The sequence below is a fragment of the Anas platyrhynchos genome, chromosome 2 (assembly GCF_047663525.1).
Source record: "Anas platyrhynchos isolate ZD024472 breed Pekin duck chromosome 2, IASCAAS_PekinDuck_T2T, whole genome shotgun sequence".
NCBI classification, from domain to species: domain Eukaryota; kingdom Metazoa; phylum Chordata; class Aves; order Anseriformes; family Anatidae; genus Anas; species Anas platyrhynchos.
The window spans coordinates 127909271-127933675 of record NC_092588.1 but is presented as its reverse complement, the minus strand read 5'-3'; the positions used below and the strand labels follow the sequence as shown (position 1 = coordinate 127933675).

The 24405-nt window shown below is 38.4% G+C and overlaps 1 protein-coding gene across 24 annotated transcripts in view; it reads left to right on the top strand.

Moving 5' to 3' along the window:
* The window catches only part of HDAC9 (histone deacetylase 9), a 473035-nt gene that overhangs the window by 247419 nt on the left and 201211 nt on the right, over nt 1-24405 (top strand). For all 24 annotated transcript variants that reach the window (XM_038173868.2, XM_072033569.1, XM_072033568.1 and 21 more), the window contains 3 exons: nt 1786-1907; nt 19079-19210; nt 21926-22041. In XM_038173868.2, coding sequence (XP_038029796.1) covers nt 1786-1907; nt 19079-19210; nt 21926-22041 — 370 coding nt within the window. The remainder of the gene's footprint in view (nt 1-1785; nt 1908-19078; nt 19211-21925; nt 22042-24405) is intronic.

Sequence of the window (24405 nt, the reverse complement as noted above, 5' to 3'; positions counted from 1 at the left end):
ATGACAGCTGTACAGAACACAATGGTGTCAGAAATTTGTATAAACCTTTTATTTAAACTGCTTCATCTCTTGATGCTATCATGATTTTCCAATTACACTTGATATTTTCCCAAGTCTCTTCAATTTTTGCACTTAAAACAATTTGTCTTTGATCTGCTTGGATTTTGAATCAGTGACAAAACTTGTTTCTTCATGAAGAGACGGCTTCCAGTGAAGTTATTTGTATGATGTAAGTAAGTCACAAGGATTTTGAGAAGGATAGTGTTTTTTTTAACTTCTCTAACTCTGATGGATTTCAGTGTCCAAAACTACATATTCTGACAATGGCTTAGCATTGATAAGAACCTGCTTAGGCCACTGAAACAAGTGATTTTGTTGGGTCCTGTAATGCATATACTACTATTCTAAGAGTTAATTTATTTTCTTTATTTTTAACTAATTAATTCCTTACTAACTTCCTCATTACAACAGACACATTCTTTTAAGTCATTAAATAAAATAATAATAAAAATATCTGACTGCATTTCCAAAAGATTTCAACATTATCCCCAAGCTGGCCTTCAATAGGACAAACAGAAATGCATATAGTACATTAGAATTTTTTCTAGTACTTGTTCTTTTTAAAAAGAATTACTGAAGGAGTTCCCATTTGGAGCTAATCAGAACATTGTGGTAACATGATTTAATACACAGTTACATTGTTTCTGGTGGAGATAGAATAAATAATTTCTTCCAAGTAATGTGAAAATTCTCTTGAGTAAGATTTCTGGAGTAATAGTGTGAGCTTAGTTCTGAGTTTTCAGATGGGTGAAAACTAGAAGCTCTACAGAGGGATGTCTTCTGCTACGCTAGGGAAAGTAGTGCCTCATTTCAGTAGTGACTCTCTTTGACAGAGACATAGTATTACTGGATTAGCCACATTACATTGAAAACAAAGGGAGAGGCTCTGTAAGAGGCCAAGTAAAATGAGGTTTAGATAAATACAAAGTATGAAAGTTTCCCTCCTTTTCCCCTCTTTCCCTCTAAATAAAAATATCAACCAAAAATAAAAACCTGTCTCTAGGCCAAATGATGCAATTTCTTTGCAATTTGCTGTTTCCACATCCAGAAAGATCTGCCCACACTATTTCCTTCATTCAGCAATTGTCAGCAAGTGTTCTTCAGTTTGGAGCTTCTCTGCTGATGTGAATGCTATGTGCTGCAGTGGTGTACTCAGAAAACTTCCAAAATGAAATTAAATGCAAGGATTTAGCTTCCCCGTCTCCTCTTGTCTAAATAGTTAGCACTTTTTTTTCAACAGATAGTAGTAACTCATTATTTTTTTCTGTTTTACATACCAACAGCACCTTCCACCCTCACACACACATACATCCCACCCTGAAAATCCACCCACGTTTTGTTAGAAAAGGCTGGGTCAATACACATCTATTTGTACGTAATAAACAAGACTTAAATGGCTTGTGCTGTGCTTCAGATGGTTCATATTAAAATGCAACAATCTAAAATGGTCAATTCCCCAAACTGGTGACAGATCCTGTCTGTAGGTCAACATGACTCTTATCCTATGTGACTTTTATAATGAGTGCAAAAAGCACATTCTTGGGAATCCCGAGGAGTTCCATAACTTACTGTAAAAGTGAAATTGGTTACATGAGCCTGTGGTTTGTGCACACTTAGAGGAACAAGAACATAAACACAGCTGAGACATGTGTACAACATGTGTAGATAGTTACTGCTGGTCACCTCAGCGACTGCTAATTTGTGACCCCTCTGTGTCTGCTGCAGGGCTGCCCACCATACCTCACTGGATCAAAGCTCTCCACCCCTGAGTGGGGCCTCGCCACCGTACAAATACACTTTACCAGGAGCACAGGATGCCAAGGATGATTTTCCACTCCGTAAAACGGGTGAGTTAGAGTAGTTTATTCGATCCTCTTACCCAGTAATTCTCCCACCCTTTATTTTAACCAGGCTATCCACCAGCAAGGCATATATCATAATCCACAAAGCCTGTTCAGGATGATGCTAAGGGTAAGTTCAAAGATCCTGACTGTATCTTTACAACGTTGGATTGACCACACGGTATCAAGAGTCAGTATTTCCCAACACTAACAGCTAGTGCAAGCTTCAGTCCTGATAAGTGTAGTTTCTAATCAAACCATCATTTCACAGATCTTTATGATACTATTTTCTTTATCTCAGTATAACTTCTGGGTTTAATAACTGTCTCTCTTTTGCATGGTAGATACAGTATCTGTCTTCAGATGGTATGGTGCCTTTAGACAAAGTTTTTCAGGACATTGTGAGGGGAATTCATGGAAAGAGGTGAAATTGGAATAATATATTTTGTGACCTTGATTGCCAAAGTTTATATGTGTATCTACATACACACACATATACATGCACACATTTGTATGTGTTTTTTACACATAGGAATGTATAATAATTTACAATAGAATGTTCATTTGAACATTTCAGAATGTTTCAAAGGATTTAGCAAATGAACTGTTTTTCTTGACAGCAGGTGAACTGTAGACTTGTCTTTTTCTGCATCATAAAGCTAGAAGGATGATGGTGGAGGCCATGTGGCTATTGCCTCAGGTCCTTGGTGCAGTGACCGGTATCCAGGAATGCAGGGATACACTAAGAGGGGAAAAAAGAGAAAGAAAAGAAAACATTAGATCGCTTATTGCATGAGTCTGCTGTTGAGTGATATAGTTACATTCAGAGGGAAAGTCTGACCCCCTACTGTGCTAATAGCCTTTGAATGTGATTTAGCCACTGGGAGACTGAAAACTCACTGCAAAACTGGTATTGACTTGAAAAGAAGCGGCATTTGGAAGCAGTATGCATTCAGAAAGAAAACCCAGTCTGCATCTAATACTTTGGGGCAGACTCTCTAAGCTCATGTTATATCCCCAAATATTTTCGAAAGAATGACAAGCAAAATGCTAATTTATTCTGGGTGAATTATTTAATGTGATCTTTGTACAATATGTGGTAATATAACAAGATTCTATAAAAATGTGATTCAGGCGATTTGGTCACAATAAGCCCTTACATGCCTCTCTGCTTAATACTACTGTACAACATATATGTTCTGTGCCAATAGGCAATACATTTTCATTTTTTAAACAAAACAATACACTCTACATCTTTTAAATGCTGTGAATTTATCTACATGTTTTTGAAATGCAAGTTTTAATTTTTCTTCCATGTTTATATATCTTAAATGTTATGATTGATATTTATGATGTGTCAGACTGTTGATCTGTAAAACAAAACATTTTCAAACATTGTAATAGTAAAGTTCTCGTGCAGCTGCTAATACTTTTATATCTCTGTGGGGGTTTCAAAATATTCCTTAATTCAATTCCCATTGTCTGCATAAGAGGACTATAATATAATTAAATCCAGATGTTTTCTATACGTTATTCCAAATATTTGGGCATGCAGTGCATCAGTTACAAAATTGGATAAAGGACTTGATGACTCTCTGAAAAGATATCTACAGAATAAATAGACAAATACTAATATAATCATTAGCCTAACCATTTTTATGTCATTTACATAGTGAATTTGATAAGCAAATAGAAATGTAGTGTCCAGCATATTGTATGTTAGCAAGGGTAGGTATTTGATAGCTCTCTGCAACCATGAAAGTAGCAACTGTTAAATGTCCTGTTTACAAGTTCAGTCTCTCTCTATCCTGGAGTTGTAATTCCAGCCTTCAGCAACATCCCCACAAATGTTCCAATGATTGTTCATCAGGTTGAGAGTAAAAGCAACAGGAACCAGATTGACACAAATCAAATGACCCTAAACTTATCTGAGTGGTTATAGGGCCATCCTCCAGGCAGAGGGGACATTCTGGAGCCTGTGTCATCCTCATGGGACCTTACTAGACAAAGATGTCCCACGAACACTCGTATATGGACAGGCTATAAGCCTGCAGAAATCTGACCTTTGCCACAAGGGGTGAACCTCTTTTCCTTTCCTTTGGGCTATGAACACTTATTGCCACTGGCTCCTGGTAAACCCTCTATGGTGCTGAACCTGCATGAAGTCAGTGATTCATGTGAAAGTAAACCTCACATTCTTTTCAGTTTTTGGAAAGGAATATATATTTTAAGGCTTTAATCACAGTTTTGGTTTGCTTCTCTCTCTCTCTCTTTTTTTTTTTTTTTATAAGCATAATCCAGAATATAGAGGTATCTTTCTTTTCTCCAACTTTGATGTAATGCCCTTGGAAGACAAGTCTGATTGGATTGATTGCTCTAAGATCAGATTAATGAGAAGCAAAGCTGAATGATTCTTTCCTGACATCCTGATATGTTATTCACTACCAAGGGAACACTGAGTCTCACACAGGCATTGCAAATCCTCAGATTTTCTTGCTTTATTACTCAGTAATCTATTTAACCTTGGCTTAATTAGTCCTGAAGTGGCATCTCCTTATTAATCTTTTTGAAATGGATGTAGATAGGCCATGGTTAAGATGAAAATATTCTGTCCAGTTTTTATTCTTCTAACATCTAGATTAATAGGACACATAGGTAACTAGGGAAGAGCATAACAATCTTGCTGTCTATGTTTACAGTGAGGTACCAGGGTTAACATCCTAGTGCAGTGGCTGTGGTTACTCTGTACCTCTCATCCTTTCTTTCCAGGATGCAGCAGAACTTGTCAGCAGCAGGCTTCAGAGAGCTTTGCTGCATGGAGAACTGGGGCTGTCCTAGGGGCTCAGATACCAGGACATGCAGCTTTGCACAGCTGCAATCTGATGCTCTGTGCTGACAGACTTTCAAAAAGAGCAGAGCAAGGGAAGCTATTGCTTCATTGAACAGATAAATACATTATTAGGAGAAGCTACATATCTGTAGCTGAGAGCAGAATTTGACCCAAGTAGTGTAAGAGCAAAGTTTTAAAATGCCCAGGACTTCACCATGGATACCTGTTGTAACATGTAAGTTTTCTGCAAAGCACCCAAAAGCCTGAGCAGCACATGGCTCATTAACTTTCAATGAGACTAATGTGTCTAAATTACCCAGAGAGGTTTGAAAATTCCTCCCAGCTACTGAACACTTTTGAAATTCATACTGACTGCTATAAGAGCTCTAATGGGAGCTGTGCACTTTGAAAACCTGATCATTTAATATAGGGAATTTTTGATTGCTGAACTCCATCATTCAATTGTCTATCTATCTGGGAAAATATCTGCTTGAAGAGGTTTCTGTAAAGCTAGCAAAACTTTTTTTTTTTTTTTTTTAACCTTTTTGAAATAAATGCAGAAATTCTGGCAAGTGGCCATAATATTTGCATTTTCTTTAATCTGTAACATTTCATTTTCTGTATGCAAGTGTTGATGCAAACCAGCAAAGGCCAGTAAATGACAATAAAGGTTAGCTCCCTAACCAAAGATGCATGCTTTTCTAAAATGTTGCTAGTGATAGAATTTCTGTATTTTGCCTCACATTTTCTCTCTTGGTGGAAGAAATTTCCAGGGACATCAGAATATAAACTTTTTTTTTTTTTTTTTCTTTCATGAGTTTAGTACAATCATGAATGGGAATGGGAATCACTATTTCTATTTGTTTTGGTTTTATGCCTGTCGAATCTTTCTTTGCTTATGGAACTTGTAAGCTTACATCTCATATTTTGCTCAGGGATCTGAGGAACACTCACAATAGCACTATTTGAGAAGATGTTTGTGGCTCACTTTCCAAAAATTGGAAGCATGCTCAATGGAAATGTAGAACTTTTTTATTTTTTTTATTTTTATTTTTAAATACCAAATAGTACAAAGTTCTAGCTTGGAGGGGGAAAATTAGGTAATTTCATACAGGAAAGGAGATGAAGGATTGCTTAATATCGTGATGAAAGGGAGGAAGAAGGCTGTGCTGCACAGTCATCAAGATCACTTTGTAAAAACCACGTTAGGTTAACCTGATTAGGCCGTAGAATAACAGCATAGCTGTTGTGTAATAAGAGTGAAAGATTTCTGAATGAGAACTTGGTACATGTAGGTTTTTGATTAGTTTAGTTTAGTTTTGTTTTGTTTCAAAGAAGAAATTAATTCGAATATGTCCTTACCATCATTCTTTCTGCACTTAGTGACTCAGTAATTTACTGGAGCAGTTGAAACTGGAAGAACATGTGAAATGGTTTTCTCCTCTTCCCTTTCATGACACCAAATTTCATTTCTGTTTGCCTTTTCTAGGAAAACACTCTCCTGTGAAGTAAGAGCGTATGAAAAAGCTAGATTTCTTTTGGTCTCCAGTACAAAAAAATAGGCGTAGAGGATCACAAACCCTCAATTATCATGTCTGCCAAAATGAAGAAGTCAAGCTCAGTAGAGAGAGTCATTATTTTTCTCTTAGTTTATGAGCAAGCACAACAAATGGGAGAGGCACTTTCTTCATTGAAGCAGGGAAAGAAGGCAAACATGATATAATTTTCCTAATTTTATTCTTCTTTTCAGAGATGCTAAGCATTCCTGTTTCCTGCAGTCCTTGGTTTCCTTAGTTAATGAGCAGTCTTGACAAATTTGGGCTAGGTGATTTGACTGAAGAAAATCACCAGCATTTACCACAGTGTAAGATACAAAAAAAGAGGTATCCTGATTGTTAGCCCTTCTTTTTTTGACTTCTGTTCCCATATAATTCACTAAATTCACTATCAATAAGTTGAAAGCAACTTTCACTCATAGTTGAAGAGTGAATTTGAAGTAAACTGTTGCTGGCAGCTTCTTCTGGATTCGTATAATGGATAGACCAAAGTTGAGTTCAGCCCTTGGAAGCCAACAGCTCTAAGGAAATGTAATACTGTTGTAGCTACCACACCGTGCTGCAGCCATCGTCCTAGGTCCCTCAGAGTTCTGTACAATGGGGGTGAGAAGCAGTACTGTGTCACTCTAGCTTGGGTGGCAGGGAAAATATTCTGAGATAGCTTAAAACAAAATACAGATGAATGCTAGGGTAGGTTGAATGACACTGTCAGAGAATACAGAGCTTGCATTGGTGTGCTTTTGTATGCCTGCCAAGGCCTGCACCAGGATTCAACAGGAGTCATCTCTATTATGATTCCCATAAAGACCATCACCGTCTTTCCATTAGCACAATTTGGTTCCTCTAGGATACTTCATTTAACACTTAGTTGTAATTGCAGGAAAACAAGGTATTGCACATTGGTGATTATTCTAATTCAATTTCAAGATGGCCTGGATAAAGATTTTTCATTCTGTTTTTGTTTTAGCACAAATCCTGCTACTTGTATATGTGTCACCTTCTCCCTTGATATTAATTGCTCTGTTGTGCTAAATTCTGAATTTTCTTGATGGCTTATCTAATTATATAGTCCTGCTCTAAATGCTGTCCAAATTCTTTTGCTGCTCGATGGGTAGCCAAAATTGAATTGCAAAGTTCTCCATCATGTGTTTACCTAAAGATTTTCTTACACAAACTATGTATGTTTTCAGAAACACTTTATAAATCAGCATTAACAAGTAGCTTGCATAATGTTTTTGGTAAGTAGGTAATCCAATACTAGACACCTTTTTTACTTTTGAACCTGATGGAAACATAGCTTAAATAAAAAAGCAGTCCTAAAATATGAAGGATTTTAAGAGTACAGTGTCCATTGAAAATGAAGTGGAATGATATTAATGGTATTTGAAAGTCTATTCCTTCTGGATAAATAAGTTACAAAATATTATACATAAAATTTGAAGCACTTTGTTCCACACAAATCAAACAGGACTGTTTGCTACTGACTTCAAAGTTTTTTTTCTTCTACTGTGTCTAGGACAGGGACAATTGAAAACTTTCAGAAAAATAAGCAAGAACATCTAAAAGATGGCAAAAAGAGAAACAGAGAGAGAAGTGAAAAGTGGAAATCACATGGTATCATATCATCCAAAATAGAATACGTTGGTTAGTAAAGATTGCACTTCTCCAAACTCCTGCAAAACATAGTTTCACTGAAAAATCTGTTCAAACCCACAATTCTAATTAAAGGTTTTAGCTGCCAAATAACATGTTCTGGCTAAAGCCAAGTAAGTATTACAGAGCCATTCATGAACAACGGCATAAGCTTTGTACTTTGCTTTTGATTTTCTCATGGGAAAGTAATATAAATGAGAGTGATACCTCCCTGTTGGCTTTAACTGTTAGAAATGCAAAGCATGCTGAAATTGTACATAATTCTCTTCCAAAGGAAAGGAAATAGCATTTCAATGGTTTTCCTCAGTGTCTCGTTGAGTTATGGTGGTGCACAATTATTCCTGTTAAATTACTCTACCAGATGGAAGGTTACATTGTATATTTAGCTAATTAAGTTGTAGGGGACTGGAATTATATCCCAGAACATAAAGAACTTATCTAAAAGTAAACTTGTTTTAATTCAGTTTCATTGTTAAGGTGCAATATCAATGTCTAATTAAGATTTTAAACAGGTGGGTTTTTTTTTTGGAGACATGGTTTCACAAAGTCAGCTTTGCCTGCAGAAGCTAGACAAACATGCTTTTAAACTCCAGACAACTTCTGGGCCAAATTTAGCTTCATTTGTCTTCAGTGTAGTTGTGCCTTCCTACCTTTGAGCTGAATGTGGCCAGAGTTTTCATCTGTTAGGGAAACAATATGCACTGCCTTTTGGTGCTGTCATTATCTTGGCATCCAGTACTGTTGTAGCAGAGTCCCTCTGCTGATACTCTGCTCTGCCTTTGAACAACCCTTAAAAGTATGCTTCAGCAATCTAGTCCTGTCCCACTCCTATCTATGGATGAAATTGGTGTCCTCTGAAAATACATGTAGGGGAGAAGATGATGGGGCTTAATCAGGAATTTCTGAAGGCTGACAAAATATTACATTACACTCTCTATCTGCCATCACTGAGATATCACTGCTGGATATTTTCATAGATTTAAATCCGTGGGATTTAATCACCCTATTAACTTTTTTTTTTTTTTTTTTTTTTTTTTAATGGGGCCTGGGGAACAACGTAGTAGTGAACATAATTATTTTATAAGAAATACATCATGCATCTAGTATCTAGGGGTCAAACTGTGGTCCTGTAAAAGTCTGGACTGTTACACTTAGAGGATTATTTCTGACACTTCTTCACTGGAGAAAGTAATTTTTCCTTCGGAAGAATTAGAGGTTTGATCCTCAGAGGAGGATTTAGGATGAAGAGTGCAATTTGCAATATTTGCAGGTGTATATGGTCAGAAGTGGAGGCAAGAATAATCAACTGGATTTGATAATCCCAATAATCAAGACCCAACCAGCAGGACTGCTGATCATACATAACTAAATCCGGGTGTTCAAATGAGCTAAATGCTAAATGGCTAAATGCATCCAGGTCTAATTCCTACACCTAACTCAATAAAGCATTACTAGAAAGATAATTCTTGTTTGTATGGATAATGAAACAGCAATTTTCTGTTTCCATAAATACTACAGTGAATAAGAAGGAAAAGTTAGATATTCAAAATGGCTTCAGGGTATATTGCATTTTTGAACCTTCTTTAGGAAATCAATGAAAAATTGCTAATCTCGTTAAATTGGCTTCCTTAGCCTGAAGAGAGCTGAAGAGTCAAGAGATCCCCTCTAATCTAATTAGCTGTTTTACCATGTGTTTCACTGAAGCTGTTTTTTTATTTGGGGAATGGATATTTAACTTAGTCTGAATAAATAAAGTGTTCTACCTTTTACAAAAGTAAAATAAAGCAAAGGACTAAAGGGTTTCACATATGACCAACATTCCCCTTAAAGCAAATGGTTGTACAGGAAACAGTTTCTGTATAGGCTGAAAACACATTAGGTGATGCAAGACAGAAAAACAAAGTGTCTCCATCCTATACCTCTGTATCTGGTGCACTGGCGGTTGAGACCACCCAGTGGTCAGGTCCATGTAGCTCTTGGAAGAGCTTTAGAGAGGTTATGTAAATGGCTTTTTGTCTCATGAATCTAATTTAAAGCTCTTTCAGAAATGTGTTTTTAAATGACCAGAATTTAGAAGCCATTGAGTCTAGAAAACTGTACTACAGACTGGTATCTCACAATCCACTCCTGGAGAAGAATGCCCTATGTGTTTATTGTCTGGTATTGTTTTGTACTGGAATGTGGCTTCCTACAGCAAAAGTCAGTCGGTCATGTAGAAAACAAAAAGTCACTGCTCATCTTGCCTATGTCTAATATATTCAGCCATGTGGAGGTGGTTGAAACATCTGTGGCTACCTACAGGAAGTCAGAGCACATGTCTGAAACTCCATGCAGAACAGAGAACATTTACATGTCTGCTAGAATCGCGTGGTGCAGGGGAAAGGCTGGGAGACCATCAGGGCCCTCAGAAGAACAAACTCATTCGCAGCTCTCCACAGAGCAGCTAGGGAAGCTGGAAGCAATTTTGGTCCCTCACCTGTGTTCTCTCCCTCTCCAGCTTTCTGTCTGAAATTGCTTGCATTCATAGTTTTGATGATGAAGCCCAGACTATCTCCTCATTTAGCCTTTCTGATGTCATGAAAAGTTTCTTGTGCCTTTCACAATGCCTATATCACCGATGGGGAAACTGAGAAATTTCTCACTAACCTGCTGCTCTCAGACTAAGATCTTAGGAACTTAGATATGCCTCTTTAGGCTGTTCTTGCTGCAGTAGTGAAGGGGATTTGACTTATTCCTTGATCTCCAGGCCTTGGCACAGCACAGAAAGGCAGGCTGCTTTGTTATTGGTGTGTATTACCATGGTGAAGGGGAACCCATAGTATGAACAAGGAACCCATTCTGTTATGCAGTGAACCCACAAAATAAAGATACTTTCACAGTATGTTTTCTCCCTTTCTGTTCCTCCTGCTTAAAAGGAAATCACCACAGAGATCTCAAATTTTTTCATTATTCACATTCAGCATCTTCTAGAAAATTCTCATTTGTCTCAGTGCTAGAAAGAATCTTGACAAAGGTTAAGCCACTGGTATGCTGGCAATGCCAGTCATCATGCTAACCAGTATCATCTCCTTATTTTCTCTTGTACCTCCAAAGATCTATACCCGTACACAATCCATTTTTTTTTCTTCTGTAATTTACACTTTAAGTTTTCTCAGGCACAGACTTGTCATGGTTGTGTGTTGTAAAGTGCATAGTGTTCATCTGTGCATGGGTCTCTAATAGAATAGCATAAAAGAGGAGAGGGGAGGGGAGAGGAAAGGGAAAGGGGAAAGGAAAGATTTCTTGACTGTATTCCTTTACTGGCACTTGGTAGATATAAGGCAGGAAAAAGCCAGGGATAACTTCTGCATGAAGTATAGCATAGAATATATTTGAATCAATTTAATATATGACCCTTCACACCTTAAAAAATGATAACTAAAGATACAGAGAATACCAGTGAAGAGCTAGAATTACTTCAAAATCATGAATTATTTGTTTCATAGTTGTTTCTGTTGACTTAAATACTTTAGAGAAGTCAGTGTTATTGTTTCCAAATGATCTTAGTGATAACAGTTAGAGCCTGGGCAATAGGGAACAATTCATCTTTCTCAAGTAAAATGGGAATTTTGCCGCTGCTTGTGCTGTGGTTGAACTCTTTGTAGCCAAATTTAGTATCATTTACCTCAACTGCCCCACAGCTTTTTCAAGCCAGCCTACCAGCTAAGAAAAGGAAATGCTTTCACTTTAGAGCCTTTGGAAGCCTGGACAAAAGCTCACTTTCTATTCTTCAGGTTTCCTATATATGGCTTTCAACTAAGATGAGGACCTGCTCACTATACACCCTCTCCCATCCCCCATTTCCTGCCTGGGTTCATTAAATGCTGATTTGAAGTTGGCACACGCTTTTCTGATACAAAAGTAGTACTGTGTTCCTGGAACCATCAGAAAGTAGCACGTTATTATCTTTCACATTCCCTCCATGTATATATGTACTCTCCCCAGGCACAGAAAGGATTTTTATCGCTTGTTCTTAAATATGTGTGTTGTGTGTATTTAATTAAGCAAACAAACAAAAAACAACAACAACAATGAATACAATGGTGAAGCAAAGCCCCGGTAAAAAAGAAAACCTCAGCTTGTCTGGGAGCACCCTATCCCCAGGCTGTATTCTTTAATGCTAGTATCTGCAAATTGCTAATATTAAGCAAAGTGCAGTATATGACATAATGACTACACTGAATCATTTTCATATCTCTCATGCTTGTGTTTCAGTATCATGTTACTCATGAGATAATAGTTTTCTTTCACCTGAGCAATGATGGTTGTTGTAATTAAATTAGTATGTGGCCATATAGGAGCCTGTATACTTTCCATTTTAACAAAACAGTTAGTTACTTCTTTTCTGCTATTTCAAGCCACCATAAAAGATGACAAAAATCATGAAGATGCTATCTTTCATCTTCACCTAGGAAGAATTATCAAAATTATCAGTTCTGTAGATGTCTACAAGTCATGCGTGACGAGGAGTTAGGTAATTGATTCTTGTATTGCCTATATCTTCTGTTTGATACTTTCTGTATCTTTCATAGATGTTGTCCACTTGAAGTCATTTAAAGAGAAATATCGATTCATTATTACTAGCACTAAAAAGAGATGTTAAGCCATGTAATAGTAAAGAGACTCTGAACAAGCCATATTACTGTCACATCTTATTATTCCAAATTATGCTACAGAGTTGCATAAACTAAGTCATTCTCAGGCTTGTCTTTCTTGAAATCCACATGAGTGAATCACTCAAATGGATATCAGCTGATTTCCGTCAAGGTCAATGAGATGGGCTTTGGCAACCTTCACAGAAAATCACTGTATTGTTTTGTTTGCTTTCCTACAAAACACTCTCAATTAATATATTTTTCCTTTCCCAAAGTGGGAACAAATTATTAGTTGTCCCAAAATGCTAAATGCAGTAGAAGTGCAAAGATTTGCAGAGTGAAGAGGTTAGGCTAATAATGACCAATTAGATCTACATCAGATGTATTCTGGCTTTTAGCAGGATTTTAGATAAGTAGCCCAACCTATTGGCCTACGGCCATAGAAGGTACAGCCCTGTTTTCCCCACCTGACCCTCTCCCAGCTGTGTGCTCCCATTTTTCTCTCATCTCTGGCATTCTGTCTTCTTGGTTTTCTATCACTGTAGTGGCAGAAATCTAACCCAACAAACCCCACTGCATTCAGCACCTCTAGCACTTCAGAGAGGTCCTATTACCACATAAAGTCATAGACTTCATGAATGGCTTTTCAATCATTTTGTGGTATTAATGGAGGGGGGGGAAAAAAAAAAAAAGGGTTAATTCTTAAGGGCTTGTATCTCCCTGAGGAAGCTGTTCTGTGGCAAGCTGGTGAGTAAAGTTTAAGCCTCAGAAGTTATTTGGTGCTGGCTCCCCTTGTGACACTCCTGTTCTACACTGAGAATGCCTTTGGGTGATGAACATAGTCAGCTTTGACAGTGGATTAATTAAACTGAGCAGAGGTGCTAATAAGTGCAGTAGAAATACACATGGGGTGGCTAATGCAAGTAAGTTATTTTATACAGTTCCCTCTGAAGACCAGTTCTAAGAACTATGAGTTCACGTATCAAACCAAATAGTCATTTAAAACATAAGTCAGTTTAATTATTATTATTCAGCATTCACAGTTAAGTCTTTCCAAGTGCCTTGCAAATGTTATGGGAACAATTATATTAAAAAAATGTTTAAAATATACTTTTAAAATTTGTTTTTAAAATGTTTTATAATTTTTAAAATATATTTTTTTCACTTCACTCACTTGTTTGCATTTCAGATTTAAAAGGATTAGTTGTTTAGAAATAATCTCATGTATAAGCTTTGGGCTAGTATATGTATACATGTGTATACATATGTGTATCTTTATATCTTTTATCCATAGCCATATTCTTGAGGCTTAAAATACTTAATTTTGTGTTTTTAACAATCATCAGAGAGTTGACAATTATAGATGTGTTATTGCGGTAGGAATGTAGGAACACACTGAAGCACGTAGGATTGCTGTAGTGATCGGTACCCATTGCAACCAGCAATAGCTTGCACCAGCTTCTGGGCATGATGGTCCAGTCATCTCTACATGCATACACCAAGCCAATGGCCCAGCCACTGAAAGGTATCAAGAACCCAATTTCCAGTTCTACACTTTGTCCAGACACTCGGTGCTGGGGCCGGTCCTCTTTAACATCTTCATCAATGATCTGGACGAGGGCATTGAGTGCACCCTCAGTAAGTTTGCAGATGACACCAAGTTAGGTGCGTGTGTTGATCTGCTCGAGGGTAGGAAGGCTCTGCAGGAGGATCTGGATAGGCTGCACCGATGGGCTGAGGTCAACTGCATGAAGTTTAACAAGGCCAAGTGCCGGGTCCTGCACCTGGGGCGCAATAACCCCAAGCAGAGCTACAGACTGGGAGATGAGTGGTTGGAGAGCTGCCAGGTGGAGAAGGACCTGGGAGTGATGGTGGACAGTCGGGTGAATATGAGCCAGCAGTGTGCTCAGGTGGCCAAGAAGGCCAACGGCATCCTGGCTTGTATCAGAAACAGTGTGACCAGCAGGGCTAGGGAGGTGATCGTCCCCCTGTACTCGGCTCTGGTGAGGCTGCACCTCGAGTACTGTGTTCAGTTTTGGGCCCCTTGCTACAAGAAGGACATCAAGGTGCTTGAGCGGATCCAGAGAAGGGCAACGAAGCTGGTGAGGGGCATGGAGAACAAGTCCTACGAGGAGCGGCTGAAGGAGCTGGGCTTGTTCAGCCTGGAGAAGAGGAGGCTCAGGGGCAACCTTATTGCTCTCTATAGGTACCTTAAAGGAGGCTGTAGAGAGGTGGGGGTTGGCCTGTTCTCCCACGTGCCTGGTGACAGGACAAGGGGGAATGGGCTAAAGTTGCGCCAGGGGAGTTTTAGGTTAGATGTTAGGAAGAGCTTCTTTACTGAAAGGGTTGTGAGGCATTGGAACAGGCTGCCCAGGGAGGTGGTGGAGTCACCATCCCTGGAAGTCTTCAAAAGACGTTTAGATGTAGAGCTTAGGGATATGGTTTAGTGGGGACTGTTAGTGTTAGGTTAGAGGTTGGACTCGACGATCTTGAGGTCTCTTCCAACCTAGAAATTCTGTGATTCTGTGATTCTCAAATTGGTTAAATATACTGAGCACACTGAAATCTGAATACTTATTGCCAGCCCTTGAGTCCTAGCTGGTACTGTCTTAGCAGCTGGCAGTTTCTCATGGGAGACTGGCTCCCATTTGAAGCACACAATCCTTAACCCTTAGCTTTGTCTTGGAAGGTTTATTGTATAATTTAAAAGTCACTCTTCATACATTTTCACTTTAAGATTGGTTATTTCCACTTAAAAATAGTATGTCATATTTCATACAAAATCTGTCTTCTCAGCTGCCTCATAAATTCAGACACTGAGAACAAAGTCTGCTTCCTCTGTTTATATTATTGATTGGGATGCAGATTTATGATGGAAGTGTGGTAAAAACACAAAGGCAATCACGGTGAGAATGAAACATTCATGTGTGAGTGGATTACCTCCCCAGTAAATGTTGCAGAGGATTTGTATATTACTCTGGCATGGATATAGAAATATTTTCTAAATATTAAGACTGTGGAATAGTAAAAATGGAAATAAACATAAGTGCAAGTGGGGTCAGCACCTTTTCTTAAAATGTCATCATACTTGGATGAGACCTGTGATGAAAGCATGTAGTGTAAACTTAGCCCACTGTTATATTTTCAGTTTAATACCAAATGGTGTCTTAGCAAACAAGTCTCTGGTACAAGAACCATTGGTCTTAATTATGGTAGTAACAAATAAAATCAAGATTTCTTGTTAATGTTTTTATTATTAAAGATTTCCATGATTTTTCTAGCCTTTGTCTGAAATGTATTCAATTCATAAGATATTTAAAGGGAGAGCTGGCCAAGAGTGACAGAATATCTGGTGAAGGGAGCAAGTGGCTGTGGGAACTGTAGGTCACAGCAGCACTCTGGCAGAGGTGCAGTTCCTTTGGTCCCACATGAACATTTCTCATGTCCTCATCACTGAGGGAATGAGTGGGACAGCAGGAAACAAATTCGTGATCTTACATGCTGGGCAAGGATTGGAATTAGAAGCATACGTTTGAGTTTTAGGTCCCAGTTGACTGGCGGCTAGCAAACGTGACGCCTATCTACAAGAAGGGCCGGAGGACAGACCCGGGGAACTATAGGCCTGTCAGTTTGACCTCAGTGCCAGGGAAACTCATGGAGCAGATTATCTTGAGTGTCATCACGCGGCACTTGCAGGGCAAGCAGGCAATCAGGCCCAGTCAGCATGGGTTTATGAAAGGCAGGTCCTGCTTGATGAACCTGATCTCCTTCTATGACAAAGTGACGCACTTGGTGGATGAGGGAAAGGCTGTGGATGTGGTCTACCTTGACTGCAGCAAGGCTTTTGACACCATTTCCCACAGCATTCTCCTCTGGAAACTGTCTGCTTGTGGCTTGGATTGGTGTACGCTTCGTTGGGTTAGAAACTAGCTGGATAGCCAGGCCCAAAGAGTCATGGTGAATGGAGTCAAATCCAGTTGGAGGCCGGTCACTAGTGGCATTCCCCAGGGCTCGGTGCTGGGGCTGGTCCTCTTTAATATCTTCATCAATGATCTGGACAAGGGCATTGAGTGCACCCTCAGTAAGTTTGTAGATGACACCAAGTTAGGTGCGTGTGTCGATCTGCTCGAGGGTAGGAAGGCTCTGCAGGAGGATCTGGATAGGCTGCACCGATGGGCTGAGGTCAACTGTATGAAGTTTAACAAGGCCAAGTGCCGGGTTCTGCATCTGGGCCGCAATAACCCCAAGCAGAGCTACAGGCTGGGAGATGAGGGATTGGAAGGCTGCCTGGCGGAGAAGGACCTGGGAGTGATGGTGGATAGTCGGGTGAATATGAGCCAGCAGTGTGCTCAGGTGGCCAAGAAGGCCAACAGCATCCTGGCTTGCATAAGAAGCAGTGTGGCCAGCAGGTCTAGGGAAGTGATTGTCCCCCTGTACTCGTCTCTGGTGAGGCCGCACCTCGAGTACTGTGTTCAGTTTTGGGCCCCTTGCTACAAGAAGGACATCAAGGTGCTTGAGCGAGTCCAGAGAAGGGCAACGAAGCTGGTGAGGGGTATGGAGAACAAGTCCTATGAGGAGCGGCTGAGGGAGCTGGGCTTGTTCAGTCTGGAGAAGAGGAGGCTCAGGGGCAACCTTATCGCTCTCTATAGGTACCTTAAAGGAGGCTGTAGAGAGGTGGGGGTTGGTCTGTTCTCCCACGTGCCTGGTGACGGGACGAGGGGGAATGGGCTAAAGTTGCGCCAGGGGAGTTTTAGGTTGGATGTTAGGAAGAACTTCCTTACTGAGAGGGTTGTGAGGCATTGGGACGGGCTGCCCGGGGAAGTGGTGGAGTCACCATCCCTGGAGGTCTTTAAAAGATGTTTAGATGTAGAGCTTAGCAATATGGTTTAGTGGAGGACTGTTAGTGTTAGGTCAGAGGTTGGACTCAATGATCTTGAGGTCTCTTCCAACCTAGAAATTCTGTGATTCTGTGAGTTCCTGTCCCAGAATGACAAGCGGTAAAATGTTGAATTGAGTGAAGATTTCATTTATTTAGTTTTTCTGCTAACTCCTGCTCCTTCTTTGGGGCTGAATTTATGTTGGTGCATAGGAGAGAGAACTGATTCCAGTTTCAGCTCTCTTTGTTTTGAGATACTGCTTAGCCAAGCCTCAGTTCCAGAAGGGGAAACACAAACAAAGTCTATTCCACAATTATCTTTCACTAGCTCTTAGCAGTCTGTTTGATAGAGGGTTTACTTTTAAGAACAGATAAATGAGTACATGAAACATCATGCTAAAAATATCACAAAATAAGAAGCATAGCTGAACTTCATCTCTGGTCTTAGCATGTAAAGACTGTGTCCATTTGGGAAACAAAGGTGGAACCTGCCCAAGGTGCATTAAATGTAATCCTAGGTTTTCTGGGAAGCAATCCTACTTCTTCATTTTCAGACCGTATGCTTTTCTGTGTAAATGTTCCTAGGACACTGTAATAAATCTAGTTGTTTGGTGTGTTACTGAGAAAACATTGAAGATCTGGGCCTAAAATTGCTGACCAAGAAATGTTCTGCCAGCAAGTCTTGTCATAATTTATATTTCTAACAGAAATCAAAAGGCAGCAGTGGAGGTTTCTTTCTATTTCTGTCATCAGGCCATAATCCAATTATAATGTTCGAAGTTCCAAGGTGTATTTCCATCCAAGTTTTCACCTTCAAGAGAGATTAAAATGGTGTAGAACACAAGTTTCAGTCATCTCTAATTAATACTAATGATATTAATGATAATTAATGGGTAACTTTAGAGTTGAAATGGAATGAGAAAAAAAATAATGGCTAGTTCTTTAGGGAGGAAAAGAAGTTAATTCAATGTGTTATAATTAAAATTCTTTTCTGCCTTTTTCAGCGTATCCACTGAAATATTTTGCTTTAATAGCTTAGTGTCTGTGCCTTAAATTCAAGAATATATGAGGAATCAAAAATGTTTAGAGGCAGAGAAAAGAAGAAATCAGAATTTACTGCATAAACTACATGTTAAATACAGGCTTTATTTTATTTTATTTTATTTTATTTTATTTTATTTTATTTTATTTTATTTTATTTTATTTTTAATTTTTATTTCGCTTTAATGTTAAGGATGTTAAAGAAATTACATAAAAATACAATTCTCTCCTCTCTTCTCTGCTGTTGTCTCATAAGCAGGTGGGAAATAGAGGCGTTCTCATCAATACATGTTTATTTTGAACTTGTTTTGGAAGAGAGGATTAGGGGTGGGCAAAATGGAGGTGAAGTTGAAGGTGGTAACAATACTGGGATTCAAAGCTTTTTGGCCTCTTTCCTCTCTTTCTGAGCCTTCAGCCTGAGATGGAGTTGTATGAGGATCAGCAGAACGACTGGAGATAATGGGCAGTAAAATCTCTGCCTCTGAGCTCTCCTTGGACCAGATGAGATCCTATAGGGAATGCCAATGGTGTCTGGGTAAAGTAATAATTTGTTTTATAATCATTCATTTTCTTCTCTTCATCTGCAGCCTCAGAGCCCAATTTGAAGGTACGTTCAAGGTTAAAACAAAAGGTGACGGAAAGGAGAAGCAGTCCTTTACTCAGGAGAAAGGACGGAAACGTTGTCAGTTCATTCAAGAAGCGACTCTTTGAGGTGACAGGTAATGTCAGAATGGAGAAATTATGTCATAACTGTGACTGCTTGCAGGCATATATAAAATACTCCTAAAAGTGGTATATTGGAATTTAAATTGTTTACTAAACAAAAGTATGCATCGTCTTTTTTTTTTCTTTTAATCTTTCCTGCTGCTGAAAAGAAAAGCATATTAAAGAAATTGCTATGTATGAATAACTTGTAATCTTCAGCTTTCTACCACTTACTAAAAAGACATTGTCCATTTGAAAGCCATCCTTTCCAGCCAGTTTGGAAAACAGTGCTTGGGAAACAGGTAGAACAAATAATCAGTAAACTGTTGATGGTATGGGATATTAAATGAGAAAACAATAGCATCTTCCCCTAATTTGTGTCTTCTGTACATGGAGAGCATTTGGAGTTTTGCATGTCCCACTTCTTGTCTCCTGTGGAAAATGTAGATGCTACTAGCAGGCACAAACACACCGGTCTGATGTTACTTAGGTTACTTAGGACCATTTTGGAATCTTGTGTTTGGTCCTATCCTGCTGGTTTCTCTTGCTTGAAAATGTCAATCAGTTCATTTTGATGTAAGGGCTCACTAAGCTATTTTTTCAGTAGCACAAGTTGAAATGTTTAAATACTGAGTGACGTATTTTTGGCCACAGCTGATAGTATTCTTGGTAATTGAAAGGAAACTTTTAGCATGTAAAGATATAGTATTCTGAATATATAGGGATAGAGGGAAAAAAAGCAAAATAAAAATTTGTCATCAAGTAGTATTTCTTTCAATATTTTTCCTACCCTTGAACTAAAAAAGTGACAGGCTGGATGAACAGTGTATGCCAAGGCTTTCTTTCACCTGTTTGACATTATAGAGTCATAACTTTGTCACATATTATTTTGCAGAATTGCACCCCAGCTGCTAAACAGTCTAAAATTCTCTCATTTTGGTGCTCAGGACTAGAATGAGTCAAGACCTTAATTGTTGATTTGAAAGAGAAGAACATTTGAGGTTTCTTACTTTGACTTCACATTAGTATTTGGTACCTTCATGGCTTGTTCAAGTGTTACTACAATCAGGCTGTATGCTTATACAATGAAATGTTTCTGAACTGTCAAATGTGACTTAATTCATTTGGTATATCAGAATTATGTCACAACAAGAAGGAAGTATAAAGCATAATGAATTAATTCACTTCAATGTCCTCATAAATGAAATTCTCATTCATTAGAATTTTTACAACTAATGTACTATTTCCATTTGCTGATGCTGTTATGAGCTTCTTGATCCCCACTTCCTTAGTTTTAGATGATTTCTTTATATTTTGTACACTTGCAAGAAAAGTATAAAGTAAAATATTTGACCCAGAATATTCTTTTCCTTCAGCCATTGACAAAACAGAAAAAAAAAAAAAAACGTGTTCTCTTTCTGGATCTGACAATAATTCTAAGCATTACAGATTGTAATTGTAATTAACAATATCTGTTATATGACACTTTTTACCTTTCATAAACAGAGCTTCCCTGATGCAGCATTTGGCTGAAGCTTTTTTCTCCTTTTTAAAATTCTTTTAACTAAAAGTAGCCCTTTATTTATATAAAAGAACTATTATAATTATTCAAAAACTGAGGAAAAAAAAAGTTTCTACTGCTCTATGAAAAGTAGTGAGAAAATAGGGAAAGAACTTTACCTTACCAGCTACTGTAGCTGGGTACTGATTCACTTCAGTAAATTGAAATCAGCTTTAGCAAGAAACAGCAACAGATCCAAGAAACTACCAGGAAATCTCCTGTTACTTTTGGTCAAAATGAGGATGTATTTTTGCAAGTGAACTGAGAGAGAGCAAAGAAGCAAAGAACTGGCCATAGAATATTTACTGCCACACTTAGTTGTTCATTATTTTAACTTCCTGAAGATTTGCATTTGAAGGTTATCACCTGAAATAGCCTTATCTCTACTAATGCCACATTCTTTCATCTTTATCCTTGTTAGTTGTTCCCATGTGCAGAACTTTCATTTCTATCAGTATAGGATTAGAATGACTGAATGCAGCAACACACAATTAGACTCCTCCCTGTTATCTTTAACAGAACTCGGGAAATATTAAATCAAGATAACATATAGCCTTTAAAATGCCATTTTAAGATTTTTGTATGTGGTAAATATTCCTTTGTATTTGTACTAAAGATGCAGTGAAAGTGGTGTATATTCTGTCATTATTACTTGCATATGTAAAAATTTGGCTACTACAGCACCCTTTTTAAAGACTAAGGGGATGGCAGTAGGCCTCATGAATTGATGGTATGTTATCATGACCTTTGCAAGCCTACTATCTCTGTCATTTTGATCTCTTACAGAAGCAGGACTCAATTAAAAATAAAATACTTTATTTCCTTTTCACTCCTTACAAGTCCTGTGTGTCTATCCTTGCCTGATACTGAGCATCATACCATCTTTGTGAAAATGATTAAATAATTAAATTCACCCTTTGTAAAGCAGACGGGTCAGAAAGAGAAAGACCAAGAATATCTTTCCTTGTTAGCACTGTAAAAGGACAAACAAAGGAAAAGGAGAGTGAGTTAAAAAACTTTAGTGTAAGTAAATAGCCCATTCATAATTGGTAGATATTTTTCAACAGCAAAAGAAAACACCCTGTGCCATTAAGTGTATCCAGTTAATTGAAGTGTTGTGTTTTTTGGTGTGAACCATGAATTCATGTATGCTTCATCTGTTTTCCAGAATCCTCAGTCAGTAGCAGCTCCCCTGGATCAGGTCCCAGTTCCCCAAGCAATGGTCCGACCAGCAGTATAACAGAAAGTGAAACCTCAGTTTTGCCATCTAGCATTCAAGCTGAGGTAAGACTCTTTCTCTTTATTGGGTAGTTGACTGCTCAGATGGCAAGATTGAAGAGATTTGAAACTCCAGTTTGATGATACATACAAGCAAAATAATTGCAGAAGCTATAATCATCAGAGATACTAGGACACTGCAGGTTTACATCAGAGTATGTTTTATATGAGATAAGTGTTCAGAAAGGAGGCCAGAAAATAAAGAGACTCTTCGGTAACAGAAGCCTAAACAAAAGCAGCTGTGATGCTACCAAAGAAGTTGAAGAAGGCTATGGAAGGAATTAGGAAGCATCTGTGTTGCAGAATATTAGGAAAGATATTGGGGAGCAAGGGAATGAAGAACTAATGAGGCAACAACAGTGGAACATGAGATGAACAATCACTGCAGTGTTTACAGTGTCACTGCAGCCCTCTTCCTGGATGAGGCAAAAAAGCAATGCTTTACCTGTTTTCAGCATCTCATATTGCTGTGGGTGGGAGGAAATCTGGCTTACCTTCTGGGATAATTTGAAGAAGTGCACAATGGTGAATGCTAATGAAGAACTTTCACATGTGAAAGACTGACTTCATCATTGCTGACTCTAACATGTAAGAGATAAGGCAATCCGAGGTTCAGATGCTGGTGAAGTAGATTTGTTTAGGTACAGTATCAGTGTTAAGTGACTAAGTCTTTTTTCACATCTGCCTTTGCTGTACCTCAGTTTCTTTATCTGTTCAGTGCTTACCAATGTAACTGATTTGCTAGGAGTCTTTGACACTTGTTTTGTGAAGCTAGATTGTACATGGAAGGAATCTTAACTACTCATTATTGTGTTTCATACTTACGTGCCTATAACGACAGGAATGCAGATGGTAAATCAGTTGTGATAAACCTCATTTACCATAGACATCAGGCCTAAGTCATGCTTTCCATGGCAATATTGTAAAAGGACAATAAATTAATGCAACTAAGAGAGAATGAAATTCAGAAACATCCTGTGTCCAGTGCTCCTACATATAGCAATTCTTGCTTTGGTGGTAAAATTTTCTATTAATCATTGGTTTATACAATGTGTTAGAAAAAATTGCATAAGAAAACATGATTTAACAGAGCTTTAGCTAATGGAGCTATTTCTCCAGGTCAGTGGCAGGACACTCACCTCAAAAAAAAAAAAAAAAAAAAAAAAAAGAATGGGCAGTTCAACCTCCAGCAGTGACTTTTCCCCATAATGAATTAATTGTGTGTGTGAACTATGATCCAGGGGGCAGGTGGGTGACCTCTGCACACTGATTAGTAGCCTCTCTTTGGCCCGTAACCAAAAAGAAAAAAAAATGGCATTGATGGCTAACATGTGGTCTTGCCTCATAGCCCCTCTGTATGTGATTGCAAAAAAATGTAAATGATGCAGAGCAAGATCCATCATTCAGATAAGATCAGATCCTAGTTCTGTAGAATTAAATGGTATATTTTAATATTGGGAATGTTGTAGTTAGAAGTTTGGCATATACAGATGTTAATGCTGTATTAAACAGGAAAACCTACTCAATTGGATCTTGTGTTGATTTGAGGATACTACAAAATGTAAGGGGAATAATGACTCAGACTGGCTTACAGTGCTTGTTACTTTGCACGTTTTAGTTTCTCGACACTTGCCCACAGTGTTGAACTACTATAAAGACAAGCATACAACCCAGTCAGACTGGCAATCTGGGGAGATTTGGAAAGGCTATACCAAGAACCAACAAAGTTATACTCTGTTTATTAATACAAAACTTCGTTGCACATCAGTTGCCATTACTGTGCCAGACATCTGTAGGTTTAGTTCCACACAATCCAAAATTTCAAATGAGCCTAAAAAGTTCCTTTTAAAGTTAATTTCCATGTGCTGGAAATTAATGTGTCAGTCACTTAGCTAGCTGGAAGTGGGCTAAAAAACTGAAACTACTGACTTCCATTTCTGGATCTAGTCAGGGATTTCTTTACCTCTCTGGTTACTTGACTGTTAATACTGTGGTCCTGTGGGCTCTAACATTTTTCCATAAATCTCAATTTCAGTGCATTTTGTTTTCAGTGGGATTTTCCTTGGTAGTTTAACAGCAACCAAACTGCTACATATTGCTTTGCTAGCTTAGCATTAGCTGCCAGCTCTCCAAGGTTATATATCTAATTCATTTTTCATCAGTTACATAAAGTACAGAAGTTTCTAATAATAGGATAAGTGTTCCAAAATCACCCAAAGTATCACTTGTTTTGCTGTAATTCTGCATGACTCACATTGCTGTTGTTTCATAATCGTTGTTGTGACATTTGCAGTAAGTGTTGTGCTCATATCTGAGTGGGTGGATAGCCGTGGTTTTCATGGCAGCAAATAAAACACTTTTTGCTGGGGA